Source organism: Melanerpes formicivorus, unplaced genomic scaffold, assembly GCF_026170545.1.
Source record: "Melanerpes formicivorus ecotype bairdi unplaced genomic scaffold, bMelFor1.0.p_v2 SCAF_9, whole genome shotgun sequence".
Classification (NCBI taxonomy): domain Eukaryota; kingdom Metazoa; phylum Chordata; class Aves; order Piciformes; family Picidae; genus Melanerpes; species Melanerpes formicivorus.
In genome coordinates this window covers 20238758-20254214 of record NW_027142361.1, presented here as the reverse complement: position 1 = coordinate 20254214, position 15457 = coordinate 20238758, and the positions used below count along the sequence as shown (strand labels likewise).

General features: G+C 49.2%; 1 protein-coding gene across 1 annotated transcript in view; it reads right to left on the bottom strand.

Annotated features, from left to right (window-relative positions):
• The window catches only part of MTMR9 (myotubularin related protein 9), a 118781-nt gene that overhangs the window by 45829 nt on the left and 57495 nt on the right, over positions 1-15457 (bottom strand). The window contains exon 11 of the mRNA XM_068143216.1: positions 10060-10208. Within this exon, the coding sequence (XP_067999317.1) occupies positions 10092-10208 (117 nt within the window). The 3' untranslated portion in view covers positions 10060-10091. The remainder of the gene's footprint in view (positions 1-10059; positions 10209-15457) is intronic.

The window sequence follows — 15457 nt, the reverse complement described above, 5'->3', positions numbered from 1 at the left end:
TGCTGATGACACCAAGCTGTGTGGTGCAGCAGACACGCTGGAGGGAAGGGAGGCCATCCAGAGGGACCTTGACAGGCTGGAGAGGTGGGCACAGGCCAACCTCATGAAGTTCAATAAGAGCAAGTGCAGGGTCCTGCATCTGGGTCGAGGCAATCCCAGGCACAAATACAGGCTGGGCAGTGACTGGCTGGAGGGTAGCCCTGAGGAGAGAGACTTGGGGGTGCTGGTGGACAAAAAGCTCAACATGAGCTCTCAGTGTGCACTTGCAGCCCGCAAAGCCAATCAGATCCTGGGCTGCATCAGGAGAAGTGTGGCTAGCAGGTCGAGGGAGGTGATCCTCCCCCTCTACTCAGCCCTGGTGAGACCCCACCTGGAGTACTGTGTCCAGTTCTGGAGCCCCTATTACAAGAGGGATGTGGAGGTGCTGGAACGTGTCCAGAGAAGGGCCACGAGGATGATCAGAGGGCTGGAGCACCTCTCCTATGAGGACAGACTGAAGGAGTTGGGGCTGTACAGTCTGCAGAAGAGAAGGCTCCGAGGAGACCTAATTGTCGCCTTCCAGTATCTGAAGGGGGCCTACAGGAAGGCTGGGGAAGGACTTCTCAGGATATCAGGTAGTGATAGGACTAGGGGGAATGGAATGAAGCTGGAGGTGGGGAGATTCAGGCTGGATGTGAGGAGGAGGTTCTTCACCATGAGAGTGGTGAAACCCTGGAATGGGTTGTCCAGGGAGGTGGTCGAGGCCCCGTCCCTGGGGGTGTTTAAGAGCAGGCTGGATGAGGTTCTGTCCAGCCTGATCTAGTGTGGGGTGTCCCTGCCCATGGCAGGGGGGTTGGAACTAGATGATCCTTGTGGTCCCTTCCAACCCTGAATGAAACTATGAAACTATGAATGTGGGGGGACTTGTCTGGATGGAGACGGGGGAGATAGAGATTTCCCCCCCCTCCATCCAAAATCTTGCCCAAACACACAGCAATACACAGAAAGATTTCCGGGGAAACGATACCTGGATATTTACCTAAGGATTATTTCCTGCCCCTGGAATTCCTGAGGGACAATTTTTGAATACATACCTAAGGACTAAAAACTGTATAAAAGACTGGAGCAACTGCTGGTTTGGAGAGAGAAACAGAGGAGAAAAACGAGGAGAAAAATGGAGATGAAGGAAAACACAGGAGACGGGCCATGCCGCTGAGAAGGGAAAGCCGGGACAATGCTGCTCTGGAGAAATGAAGCTGCCTGGAGGACCACAGCTCCAGCCAAAGCCTCAGCACCCTTTCTCTTCTCTCTTCTCTCTCTCTTCTCTCTCTCCCTCTTTCTTTTCTCCCTCTCCCCTTCTTATGTCCACTTTATTTATGTAATAAATAGTCTAGCTGTTGATACTTTGGCCTAGTTTGTGCCTCTAATTTCACAACACAGGAATATTTAAAAGAACTATGTCTCCGGACCGAGACATTTAATGTCTCCGGACCTTGACAGTAGTAGGAAGCCATCGGAAGTGGAAAGCTGCTGTAAGGAGTCCTACACGACAAGTTGTTGAGACTACTGAAGGAGAAGGTGAATCAAGTCAATATGCAGAGTTGAAAGCCATCCAACTTGCTCTAGAAATTGCTGAAAGAGAAAAGTGGCCAGTACTTTATCTTTACACAGATTCTTGGATGGTGGCTAATGCCTTGTGGGGATGGCTACAGCAGTGGAAGAAGACCAATTGGCAACGCAGGGGCAAGCCTATTTGGGCTGCCTCACTGTGGCAGGACATTGCCGCTTGGGTGGAGAACATGCCTCTGAGGGTACGTCATGTTGATGCCCATGTACCTAAGAGTTATGCTAATGAAGAACATCAAAACAATGAGCATGCAGACAAGGCTGCCAGGATTGATATAGCTCAAGTGGATCTAGACTGGGAGCGAAAAGGTGAACTGTTTGTAGCTCGATGGGCCCATGAAACATAGGGACATCTAGGGAGAGATGCTACGTACAGGTGGGCTCGTGACCGAGGGGTGGACTTGACCATGGAAGCCATCGTACAGGTCACACATGACTGTGAAACCTGTGCTGCCATCAAGAGGGCCACCAGAGCCAAGTCTCCCTGGAACAGAGCACGGTGGCTGGGTTTTTGCTATGGTGAGGCCTGGCAGATTGACTATATTGGACCACTGCCACAAACACGCCAAGGCAAGCGCTACATCCTCACCATGGTGGAAGCAACTACAGGCTGGTTAGAAACATACCCTGTAAATCATGCTACTGCCCGGAACACCATCTTAGGCCTTGAAAGGCAAATCCTGTGGCGGCACGGTACTCCTGAACGGATCGAGTCTGACAACGGGACTCACTTCAGGAACAATGCCATCAGCTCCTGGGCCAAGAAACATGGCATCGAATGGGTGTATCACATTCCCTATCACCCACAAGCCTCTGGGAAGGTTGAAAGATATAATGGACTGTTAAAGACTATGCTGAAAGCATTGGGTAATGGAGCATGGAGGCACTGGGATGTAAATTTAGCAGAAGCCACTTGGCTGGTTAATTCTCGAGGATCTGCTAACCGTCCTGGTCCTGCCCAAACAGAACCCTTGCACACTGTGGGGGGAGATAAAGTCCCTGTAGTACACATGGGAAAGTGGCTAGGAAAGGCAGTGTGGGTTGCTCCTCCCATGGGGAAAGGCAAACCCATTCGTGGGATTGTCTTTGCTCAGGGGCCTGGATGTACATGGTGGGTAATGAAAAGAAATGGGGAGACTCAGTGTGTGCCTCAAAGGGACCTAACACTGGGGGAAAGGTAATTTGGAATGTGAATAATGTGAGTTGCATGTTGCAGAAAGTAATGAAGTAAGAAGAACACAGACTGATGAAGTTTTGCAAGGATCAAGAATGACACAGTGGTTGAGACCATCTGGAGTTGGTGTCCAAGAACAGAATATCCTGCTTCTCCTATCTTGAATATTCCCAAATGACATCTGCAGGAGCAGAAAAAACTTTTAAGAGAAGACTGAGACATTGATATAAGTCTCTATATGTTGGAGTATTGAGATAGTTTAAGTATGTAGATCAGGCTGTGAATGTAAGCAAGAAATTTTTTTTTTTTTGTTCTTTTGTTATTTTGGTGTAAGAATCAAAATGAGATGGTTAAATGTATTGAAATGTGTAGAACCTGAGCTTGATGCAAATGGTATGGAATAAGGGGTAGAGATTGTATTGGGTTGAACTGAGGTGGAGTTAATTCTCCTCACAGCATCGTTCCAGGGCTGTGTTTTTTTTTTTTTTTTTTTTTTTTGCAGCAGCAGCAGTTGATAACACAGCAGTGTTTTGGCTACGGCTGAATCTGGTATCCAAGCTGTGTCCTTTCAACATTTCCCTGCCCCAGGAGTACACTGAGGGGTGGGCAGGATCTTGGGAGGGGACACAACTGAGCCAGCTGACTCAGACTGGCCAAAGAGGTATTCCATACCATATGACGTCAGCTCAGGTATAAGAAGGACGTGAAAGAAGGAAGTGTGGGGATTCGTCCATGGCGTTTATCCTCCCAAGGAACCACCAAGCTTAGAGAGCCCTGCTTCCCGAGACCGACCACCGTGCTGCTGATGGGAAGTAGAGACTAACATCTCTCTCTCTGCTTTCTTTGCTTCCGCGCGGTCTATTTGCTGTTTGCTTATTAGTGTTATTAAATTGCTCCTGTCTTATCCCCGGCTTCTGTTATATTTTCTTCCCCTTCTTCCCCTGTTCACTTAAGAGGGGGAGTGATAGGGTGGCTTGGTGGGTATCTGGCCTCCAGGCCAGAGCCAAACCACCACAATAAGTTGTAGCAGTTCCCTTGTGTGAGAGACTAAAAGTTTGTCTCTCTTGGTGTGACTCAACAAAGATAAAATCACTTGCTGCTTGCCCAGACAATTGCTGATATGTGCTGGGCAGAGCCACTGGAAGGAAGATGCAAAGACCAATCCTGGATGCAAATCAGCTTGTGATTGCATCGTGATAACACTGGACTACAACAATGGACCCAAGGACCCAGCCATCACACCTTTAGGGCAAGATAATCTCCACCCATCAAGTACCCTGGGCAGGGTGACACAATGGATTCACCACCTGTTTCCTGATGTGTAAGGAGTGTGGGGGCTTGTCTGGATGGAGACGGAGGAGGCGGAGGCCCCCCCCTCCATCCAGAACCTTGCCCAAACACACAGAAATACACAGAAAGATTTCCGGGGGAACAATACCTGGACATTTACCTAAGGATGATTTCCTTGCCTCTGAATTCCTGAGGGACAATACTTGGACACATACCTAAGGACTAAAAACTGTATAAAAGACTGGAGCCCCTACTGGCTACTTTAGAAGAAAAACGGAGATGAAGGAAAACACAGGAGAAGGACCATGCTGCTGAGAAGGGAAAGCCTGGGACAATGCTGCTCCGGAGAAAAGAGGCCGTGGAGCTGGCCATAGGACCACAGCTCTTCTCCAGCCAAAGACTCAGCACTGTTCCTGTACCAACCCCACATCTCCTGCAGCACCTTTCCTCCACAGACTCAAACTGTCTTGGGGGAGTGAGGGGTGTGGTAATATAATTCCTTTCCTCTTCTCTCTCTCTTCTCTCTCTCCCTCTCTATTTTCTTGCTCTCCCCTTCTTATGTCCACTTTATTTATGTAATAAATAGTCTAGCTGTTGATATTTTGGCCTCGTTTGTGCCTCTAATTTCACAACACGGGAATATTCATAAGAACTGAGTCTCTTTCCCTCTCCGGACCGAGACACCTTGCTACGCACTTCTGCCTTTCCTTTCCCTTCCTCTTCTATGCTTTACTTTACTGTGCTATACTCGCACCACAGGCCTGCACCATAGGCCTGCAATACTGGAACAATAAAGGAACAATACTCGATCATATTGGTCAGCTTTATTGGCTCCAATCACCGTTGTCTATAATCTTCTCCCTGTGGCACTGAGCTGGTTTAACCCTGATGTTCATCATCCCCAACAGATCTGACACAGGCTGTGCTTGTGCAGAAGAAGGTGTCACATTGTGTTGGCAGGCAAAAGAGAACCTCCTACTGATCAAAGTCAGCTGTACTGGTCAAAGAGGGAGCTGGGGTTGCTTAGTTTGGAGAAGAGGAGGCTCAGAGGAGACCTTATTACTGTCTACAACTACCTGAAGGGAGGTTGTAGCCAGGTGGGGGTTGGTCTCTTCTCCCAGGCACCCAGCACCAGAACAAGAGGACACAGTCTCAAACTGTGCCAGGGGAGGTTTAGGATGGATGTTAGGAAGAAATTCTTCACAGAAAGAGTATGGGCCATTGGAATGTGCTGCCCAGGGAGGTGGCAGAGTCACCATCACTGGAGGTGTTTAGGAAGAGACTGGATGAGGCACTTGGTGCCGTGATTTATTTGATGAGATGGTGTTGGGTGACAGGTTGGACTTGATGATCTCTGAGGTATTTTCCAACCTGGTTAATTCTATTCTATTCTATTCTATTCCATTCTATTCTATTCTATTCCATTCCATTCCATTCCATTCCACTCTTCCCTCTGTAAGTGACTCGCTCTTTGCTTTTGCACCCAAACATGTGCATCACACTTGGATTGCCATTGCCTTGGAGGAGAAGAGATGGTGAAGATTGTACTTAGGAGTCCCTCTTTCTAATTAAAAGCATGAACCTGATGCTCTTCATCTAGATTTGCCTTGGGATTTTGTTTGGTTTCATTCCTGAGGTGAAGCATAGTTTGGAGCAGGGATGCCTTGTCTTTAAGATCATTCACCTGGCATCATTCCAGGCCTTGGGAGCTTCTTCAAAGTGAAAATGCAGGTGTTAGCCTTTCAGATAGGCTGAGAAGGAGGCATGTTTCTCCTGATAGCATCTGTAGTAGAATGGGCAAAGGAAAAAGGCCTGCAGGACTATCTGGCCTTCTGATAAGGATAAGGAATGCCTGCAGGGCTGTCTGGCCTTCTGATAAGGATAAGGAATGCCACAGAACACAATGGATTTAGCTGAATCATCAAGAAGTGTCGCAAGGGCACTGTAGTCGTGTAATCGTGAGGGTCGTAAACAAGTAGGGGGCTTATTCAAACAGGATGTTTATGGCTAGCTGAAGTAGGATGTTAAAACCGCAAGAGGTGGGGTTGACATGTAATCTGTAACCAATAATATGTTGCCAAGTGGGCATAATTATAGTAGACTGTATATAAGATGCGTCTGATGCTCAATAAAGTTGGATTCGATTGATCACATTGATCTATGTGTCGACCCCTTCTTGCGATCTCTTGTAACAAGCATCTTTCAGCCTGGCTGTTCAACACTGAGGGGAGGATCACTGCCTGAAAGGTAACATTTTCTCTAGGCAGGCAGAGAAAGCAGGAGTTTCTGCAGCAGGCTTCGCTCCAGCACTGGCTGCACACATCACAGAGACTGTAAAGGCTGCAGAAATGTCTCTGCATAAGGGCAATATACAGCATCATGCGCCATAATGCACTAGGATTAAACCTTTAGTGCTCCACAGATGCTTTTGTCTTGCTGCCTTCTTATAGTCCACATCTCCTGTGAACAAAGGATAGCAACCTTGCAAGAGCAGCTCCCCTTAGAGACAGACATTCCTCCACCTGTAAATCTGTTAATGCGCTGAGAGCAGATCCTTCATCTAGTTTCTTTATATCCACAGTGCTAATTTCCACCCTCATGGTGATGAGTTTTACAAGAGAGATGAGACACTTACTGCAGCCTTCCAGCTCTTAAAAGGGGCTTATAAGAAAGACGGAGACAAACATTTTAGCAGGGCGTGTTGTGACAGGACAAGGAGTGATGGCTTTAAACTAAAAGAGAGGAAATTCAGACTAGATCTAAAGAAGAAATTGTTTACACTGAGGGTGGTGAATCATTGCCCAGAGAGGTGGTAGATGCCCCATCCCTGGGAATGTTCAAGGTCAGGTTGGAAGGGGCTCTGAGCAACCTGATCTAGTTGAAGATGTCCTTGCTGATTGCAGAGGGATTGGACTGGATGCCCTTCAAAGGCCTCTGCCAGCCCAAAACATTCTATGATGACAGTCCAGAGCAACAAGAATTAAGATGAAAATGCCATAAGAGGAAGGGGACACAGACAGTTCCATGAAGAGCAGAAGAGGTGGGAGGAGACAAGGGGTGAATAGAATAGAATAGAATAGAATAGAATAGAATAGAATAGAATAGAATTAACCAGGTTGGAAAAGACCTTCAAGATCATTAAGTCCAACCTATCATCCAACACCATCTCATCAACTAAACTATGGCACCAAGCACCCCATCCAGTCTCTTCCTAAACAACCTCCAGTGATGGGGACTCCACCACCTCCCTGGGCAGCACATTCCAATGGACAATCTCTCTTTCTGGGAAGAACTTCTTCCTAACGTTCAGCCTAAACCTCCCCAGCACATCTTGAGACTGTGTCCTCTTGTTCTGGTGCTGCTTGCCTGGGAGAAGAGACCAACCCCCACCTGGCTACAACCTCCCTTCAGGTAGTTGGAGACAGCAATAAGGTCTTCCCTGAGCCTCCTCTTCTCCAGGCTAAGCAACCCCAGCTCCCTCAGCCTCTCCTCACAGGGCTGTGCTCCAAACCCCTCCCCAACTTTGTTGCCCTTCTCTGGACACCTTCCAGCAACTCAACATCTTTTCTAAACTGAGGGGCTCAGGACTGGACACAGGACTCAAGGTGTGGCCTGACCAGTGCTGAGTACAGGGCAGAATGACCTCCCTGCTCCTGCTGGCCACACTTCCTGATGCAGGCCAGGATGCCAATGGCCTTCTTGTCCACCTGGGCACACTGCAGGCTCATGTTCAGCCTACTATCAACCAGCACCCCCAGGTCCCTTTCTGCCTGGCTGCTCTCCAGCCACTCTGACCCCAGCCTGTAGCACTGCATGGGGTTGTTGTGGCCAATGTGTAGAACCTGGCACTTAGATGTGTTAAATCTCATGCCCTTGGACTCCTGAACATTCCCAGGGATGGGGTATCTACCTCCTCTCTGGGCAACATGTGCCCAGGATTCACCACCCTCAGTGTAAACAATTTCTTCTTTAGATCTAGTCTACCACCACTACCACAACAACAACAACAAAACCGAAGCCCCAGATACACTGATTCTGAAGCCATGAGCTCAAATAATAGCAAGATCATCCATCTGATCTTAAAGAAAGTCCTGGGAAAGTTCACATGGGCAAGGAACAGAGTTTCTATTGCTAAGAGGATTAAGAGCTGGTTAGGTAAGCCCCATCAGCAAAGATGTACATTTGTTTAATTCTGTCTTAGGGCAAAGAGAGAGGCTTAACATCCTCCTCTCTTCAGCCTTTGTATCTGAATCTCTTCCCCTGTCTTGATACTTCTGCAGCTCTGAAGCCTTTCAGTTTAGCTCTGTTTGCATATAGAGCAAGCCTCCAGTTCTTGTGTCACCCATAGGACTGTTAGTGATTTATTTCACATCCCATGGCTCTGCATGAGGTGATGACTTGCTCTGCCCCTAAGCTTTGTCTTTTCAGCCTGAAGCAATGCCCACAATCACAGAAATCACAGAATCACAGCATGATAAGGGTTGGAAGGGACCTCTGGGGATCACCTAATCCAACCCTCCTGATAAAGCAGAGTCCTCCACAGCAAGTTGCACAAGATCACATCCAGGCAGGTTTGAAATCTCTCCAGAGAAGGAGACTCAACAACCTCTTTGGACAGCCTGTTCTAGGGTTCTGACACACTCACAGGAAAGAAAGTTCCCCTTGTGTTCAGATGGAACCTCCTGTGTTCCAGTTTGTGCCAGTTGCCCCTCATCCTGCCACTGGGCATCACTGAAAAGGGTCTGGCCCCATTCTCTTGACCCTTGTCCTTTAGATATGCATTGAGGAGATCCCCTCTCAGTCTTCTCCAGGCTAATCAGCCCTCAGTCTCTCAGCCTTTCCATGTCAGAGAGATGCTTCAGTCCCCTCATCACCTTCATAGCCCTAAATACCAAACATAAGAACAATGATTTGAGCTATATTTGCATGAAGAGGCAACAAGCCAGGAAGGGCAAAGCCAGACCCTAATCCCTACCCTTCACAAATACTTGACTGTGCAGAGGCCAGAATGTTGCTGAGAACTCCACAAGCTGACACTTGCCCTAAGCAAGGTTTTCACACCTCAGAGGGGATCCACATTGCTGACAAGAGGCAGGGAGATGCCCTAATTCAGTGACTCTCACTTCTCTTTTGCCAGCTTTCCCAGTTTTCCAGCAGAGCTCCTTTAGCACACTGAGAATGACAGATGAAATGCTCAGAACAGAAGCACTGAGTTCCAAAGGATCTTCCTGCCCTTCATAGCTTCTCATAGAGGTCAGAGACACTCAACCTGTGTCAAACTTGAGTAGCCATAGCCAAAAACAAAGGCAGAAGGGAAAAGTTATATACCCTCAGCAGCTGTTTCTGCTGAGCTAGACCCACTAACAGTGTCTGGGGTGCACACAGCATCCTTTTTTCTTCCTTCCTTACTGAGTGGCCTTGGCAATGCAGGTTCCTGCAGAGGGGTTCAAGTGGGCTATGGAAACAAGATGCAAAGCCAGCTATATGCTGGGATACATCCTAGGAAAGCTGAGGGAGAGGGTTCTGCCCTTTTACTCTGCTCTGATAAGACCTCACCTGCAGTGTTGTGTCCAGCTTTGTTGTCCTCCTTCAGACACACTCCAGCACCTCCGCTTCTTGGAGTGAGAGGCCCCAAACTGAAAACATTATTCTAGATGTGTTTTCACCAGTGCTGAGTATGGGGGACAATTCCTTCCCTCCTTCAGCTAGCCACCAGTTGGTGCAAACCAGCCTCTGTACTGAGCAGAAACACAGCGCTGCCACACAGTGAAAAGCTCACCTCCTGTGTTCTGGTGGTGAGAAGAGGTTGGGTTCAGCAGCATGGCAGAAGCAGGTACTGAACCCTACAGGGGAAGCAATCACATCACTGAGTAGTCAGGGCCCTCCGGGACAAGAAAAGTGGAAGATTACTTCCATCTCTCCAAGAAATGGAGACTTGTTGAACACCAAATAGCAGCCTTTAAACACTGAATACTCAGGAAACAACATACTGTGAATCATTCAGGTGTTCATGAGTCCTTCATCATTGTTTCTTCCTCTTCTCCTCCCACAACCACAGCTGGTTACACAGAAGTCTCAGGCAGAGTTGGCTGAGGCCAGGTACAGCCTGAGAGGATGTCCTATTCATCAGGGTCACTCTCTGCAAGAGAACAAAGCAGAGGATAAAAAGCTGTCAGCAAGTTAAAGCCACCTTCCCAGCTCTGTTTACTAAATGCCTTTGTTAAATAGACTTTGGAAAATAAGTAAGGGGTTTGTGAGAAGGACTCTGAGTTCCACCTGATAATGTAATGTGCACCCTCCCTTGTCAGGGGCTCAAGCCCTGTAAAAACCTATGGCTTCGCTATTAGGAGTAGATGCTCAGTGTAGAATAGAATAGAATAGAATTAACCAGGTTGGAAGAGACCTTTGAGATCGAGTCCAACCTATCAGCCAACACCATCTCATCAACTAAACCATGGCACCAAGCACCCCATCCAGCCCCTTCCTAAACACCTCCAGGGATGGTGACTCCACCACCTCCCTGGGCAGCACATTCCAATGGACAATCTCTCTTTCTAGGAAGAGATTCCACCCTGCAGGTAACCTCTCTGGCACAGATCATCTTGGATCCAAGGTGCAGGACCATCCGTGGCTTCGAATCTCTGGTTGTGAGGGAGTGGCTGCAGGTAAGAAGTACCTCTGGAGAAAATGTCCATCTGCTCCAGTGACACTTGTGTTGAGGAATAGCCTGAGACACAGCAGGCAGGCTGGGCCTTGTTGCAGCCCTGCTTAGTGTCAGTGGCTTCTGTCCTAAAAGCAGCATCCTGAGTCCTTTGTCCAGGAGCTACTGGAAAGAGTCCAGCGGAGGGCTGCAAAGGTGCTGCTTGGACTGGAGCTGCTCTCTGACAAAGAAAAGCTGAGAGACCTGATGCTGCTTAGCCCACAAAAAAAGAAGACTGAGAAGGAATCTTCTCAATACAGAATTAACCAGGTTGGAAAAGACCTTTGAGATCATCAAGTCCAACCTATCACCCAACACCATCTGATCAACTAAACCATGGCACCAAGTGCCTCATCCAGTCTCTTACTAAACACCTCCAATGATGGTGACTCCGGCACCTCCCTGGGCAGAACATTCCAATAGCCAACAACTCTCTCTGTGAAGAACTTTCTCCTCACCTCCAGCCTAAACTTCCCCTGGTGCAGTTTGAGACTGTGTCCTCTTGCTCTGGTACTGGTTGCCTGGGAGAAGAGACCAATCCCCACCTGCTTACAACCTCCCTTCAGGGAGTTGTAGAGAGCAAGAAGGTCTCCCCTGAGCCTCCTCTTCTCCAGGCTAAACAACCCCAGCTTTCTCAGCCTCTCCTCATGGAACACAGGAAGTTCCACCTAAACTTAGGGAAAAACTCCTTTTCTGTGAGGGTGCTGGAGCAGGCTGCCCAAAGAAGTTGTGGAGCCTCCCTCTCTGGAGAGATTCCAAACCTGCCTGGACATGACCCTGTGCAGTGTGGCCTAGGTGACTGCTTTAGCAAGAGGGTTGGACTAAGCAACTTCCAGAGGTACTTTCCAACCCCTACCATTCTGTGATCCAGCCCTGAAGGACAAAAAAGACCTCACATGACATAGAATCATAGAATCAATAAGGTTGGAAGAGACCTCAGAGATCATTAAGGCCAACCTGTCACCCAACACCTCATGACTATTAAACCATGGCTTCAAGTGCCACGTCCAATCCCCTCTTGAACACTTTGAGGGATGGTGACTCCACCACCTCCCTGGGCAGCACATTCCAACAGATAACAACTCTCTCTGTGAAGAACTTTCTCCTCACCTCCAGCCTAAACTCCCCCTGTCACAGCTTGAGACTGTCCCCTCTTGTTCTGATGCTGGTTGCATGCTGCAGTAGTAAAAAAAAAAAAGATCTCATGAGATCTCATGGTCTCCAAGGCCCTGATGTAGCCCTGCAGCTGAGCAAAAGGGCTTTTTTTGCTTGAGAAGGATGATTCCTGGAGCTCCTGAAGCTGCTCACCACTGGCTTTACACTACCTGCCAGCCTGACCCAATGTAAAGGTCTCTTCTAAACCCTATCATGCCAGGATGGCAGGACTTGATGATTCACACATTCACAAATTCACAAATCACATCACCTTGGAAAGGACCCTCAAAGATCAACTTGCCCTTGATCTTAAAGGTCTCCTCCAACCAAAATGATTCTATGCTCCTGCAGAGTGACAAAGAGTCCATCCCTGGTGGTATTCATAAAATGGACTGGATGTGGCACTTGGTGCCATGGTTTAGTTAGTCATGAGGTGCTGGGTGACAGGTTGGGCTTGATGATCTCTGAGGTCTTTTCCAACCTTACTGATTCTATGATTCTGTGCTCCTGCTTAGAATAGAATAGAATAGAATAGACCAGACCCGGTTGGAAGAGACCTTCAAGATCGTGTCCAACCTATCATCCAACACCACCTAATCAACTAACCCATGCAACCAAGCACCCTGTCAAGTCTCCTCCTGAACACCTCCAGTGATGGCGATTCCACCACCTCCCCGGGCAGCCCATTCCAATGGGCAATCACTCTCTCCATGTAAAACTTCCTCCTGACCTCCAGCCTGAACCTCCCCTGGTGCAGCCTGAGACTGTGTCCTCTTGTTCTGGTGCTGGCTGCCTGGGAGAAGAGACCAACCTCTGCCTGTCTACAACCCCCCTTCAGGTAGTTGCAGACAGCAATAAGGTCACCCCTGAGTCTCCTCCTCTCCAGGCTAAGCAGCCCCACCTCCCTCAGCCTCTCCTCATAGGGCTTGTGTTCCAAGCCCCTCACCAACTTTGTTGCCATTCTCTGGACACACTCCAGCAAGTCAACATCCTTCCTAAACTGAGGGGCCCAGAACTGGACACAGTAATCGAGGTGTGGCCTAACCAGTGCAGTGTACAGGGGCAGAATGACCTCCCTGCTCCTGCTGGACACACTGTTCTTGATGCAGGCCAGGATGCCATTGGCCTTCTTGGCTGCCTGGGCACACTGCAGGCTCATGTTCAGCCTACCATCAACCAGCACCCCCAGGTCCCTCTCTGCCTGGCTGCTCTCCAGCCACTCTGACCCTAGCCTGTAGCACTGCATGGGGTTGTTGTGGCCGATGTGCAGAACCCGGCACTTGGATGTGTTAAATCTCATGCCGTTGGACTCTGCCCATCTGTCCAGCCTGTCGAGGTCTCTCTGCAGAGCCTCTCTACCCTCCAGCAGATCAACTCCTGCCCCCAGCTTGGTGTCATCACCAAATTTACTGATGATCGACTCAATGCCCTCATCCAGATCATCAATAAAGATGTTAAAGAGGATGGGGCCCAGCACTGATCCCTGGGGGACTCCACTACTGACTGGCCGCCAGCTGGATGTGGCACCATTCACCACCCCTCTCTGGGCTTGGCCCTCCAGCCAGTTCCTAACCCAGCTCAGAGTGCTGCTGTCCAAGCCATGGGCTGACAGCTTGGCCAGGAGTTTGCTATGGGGGACGGTGTCAAAGGCCTTGCTGAAGTCCAGGTAGACTACATCCACAGGCCTCCCCACATCCACCAGGCGGGTCACCTGATCATAGAAGGAGATCAGGTTGGTCAGGCAGGACCTGCCCTTCCTAAATCCATGTTGGCTGGACCTGATCCCTTGGCCATCCTGTAAGTGCTGTGTGATTGCACTCAGGATGACCTGTTCCATGATCTTGCCTGGCACTGAGGTCAGGCTGACAGGCCTATAATTCCCTGGCTCATCCAACCGGCCCTTCTTGTGGATAGGCACCACGTTGGCCAGCTTCCAGTCCTCAGGGACATCTCCAGTGAGCCAGGACTGCTGAAAAATGATGGATAGTGGCTTGGCCAGCTCATCTGCCAGCTCTCTCAGCACCCTAGGATGGATCCCATCTGGTCCCATGGACTTGTGGGGATCCAAGCGGCTGAGCAGATCACCAACTACCCCATTCTGGAACAGTGGAAAACTATGCTGCTCCCTGGCTCCTTCTGCCAGCTCTGCAGGCCAGCTGTCTGGAAGACATTCTGTCCTGCTAGTTAAAATTGAGGCAAAGAAGGTGTTAAGTATCTCTGCCTTTTCCTCATCCTTTGTTACAACGTTCCCCTCCACGTCCACCAAGGAGTGGAGGTTGTCCTTGCCCTACCTCTTGCTATTAATGTATTTATAGAAGGACTTTTTGTTGTCCTTCACAGCAGTGGCCAGGATAAGCTCCAAATGTGCTTTTGCCTCCCTAATTTTCTTCCTACATGATTTGGCAACATCCTTAAATTTTTCATGGGTTGCCTCACCTTTCTGCCAAAGATGATACACCCTCTTTTTTTCCCTTAGTTCTATTAAAAATTCATTAACCATCCAGGCTAGCCGTCTGCCCCGGCGGCTCATCTTCTGGCACATTGGCACAGCCTGTCCCTGCGCCTTCAACAATTCTTCCTTGAAGTAGGACCAGCTCTCCTGGACCCCTTTGTTTATAAGGGCTTTATTCCAAGGAACCCTCTGAATTAGTTCCTTGAGTAGCCTGAAGTCCGCCCTCCAGAAAACCAGAGTGGAGGTCTTCTTGCTACCCCTCTTAGCTTGACCAAAAACCAATAATTCAATTATCTCGTGGTCACTGGCCCCTAAGCACCCTCCGACCACCACATCACCCACCAGCCCTTCCCTGTTGGTGAAGAGGAGGTCAAGCATAGCCTTACCCCTGGTAGGCTCACGCAGCACCTGGGATAAGAAGCTGTCCTCCATGCATTCTAAGAACCTCCTAGATTGCCTCTTTTCTGCTATGTTAAGATCACAGCAGATATCAGGCAAGTTGAAGTCGCCCATGAGAACAAGGTCCGGTCCGGAGATCTTGAGACAGCCCTAAGCTTCTTATAGAATGCTTCATCAACATCTTCCTCCTGGCTGGGTGGTCTATGACAGACTCCAACCAGGATGTCAGCCCTGTTGGCCTTCCCTCTAATTCTCACCCACAGGCACCCACAGGCCCAGGATACCCTCCTGCACTCCCAGTTCAGAAGGTGCTTCCTCCCACTCTACCAATGAAATTAGTTTAGATCCTTTTTTTCGTTTATCAACTTCCATCCACCATGGCAGAAGGAGCCAGGGAGCAGCATAGTTTTCCACTGTTCAAAAATGGGGTAGTTGGTGATCTGCTCAGCCGCCTGGATCCCCACAAGTCCATGGGACCAGATGGGATCCATCCTAAGGTGCTGAGGGAGCTGTCAGAGGAGCTGGCTAAGCCGCTCTCCATCATTTTTCAGCAGTCCTGGCTCACTGGCAAGCTTCCAGAGGACTGGAAGCTGGCCAACGTGGTGCCCATCCATAAGAAGGGCCGGTTGGATGAGCCAGGGAATTACAGGCCTGTCAGCCTGTCAGCCTGACCTCAGTGCCA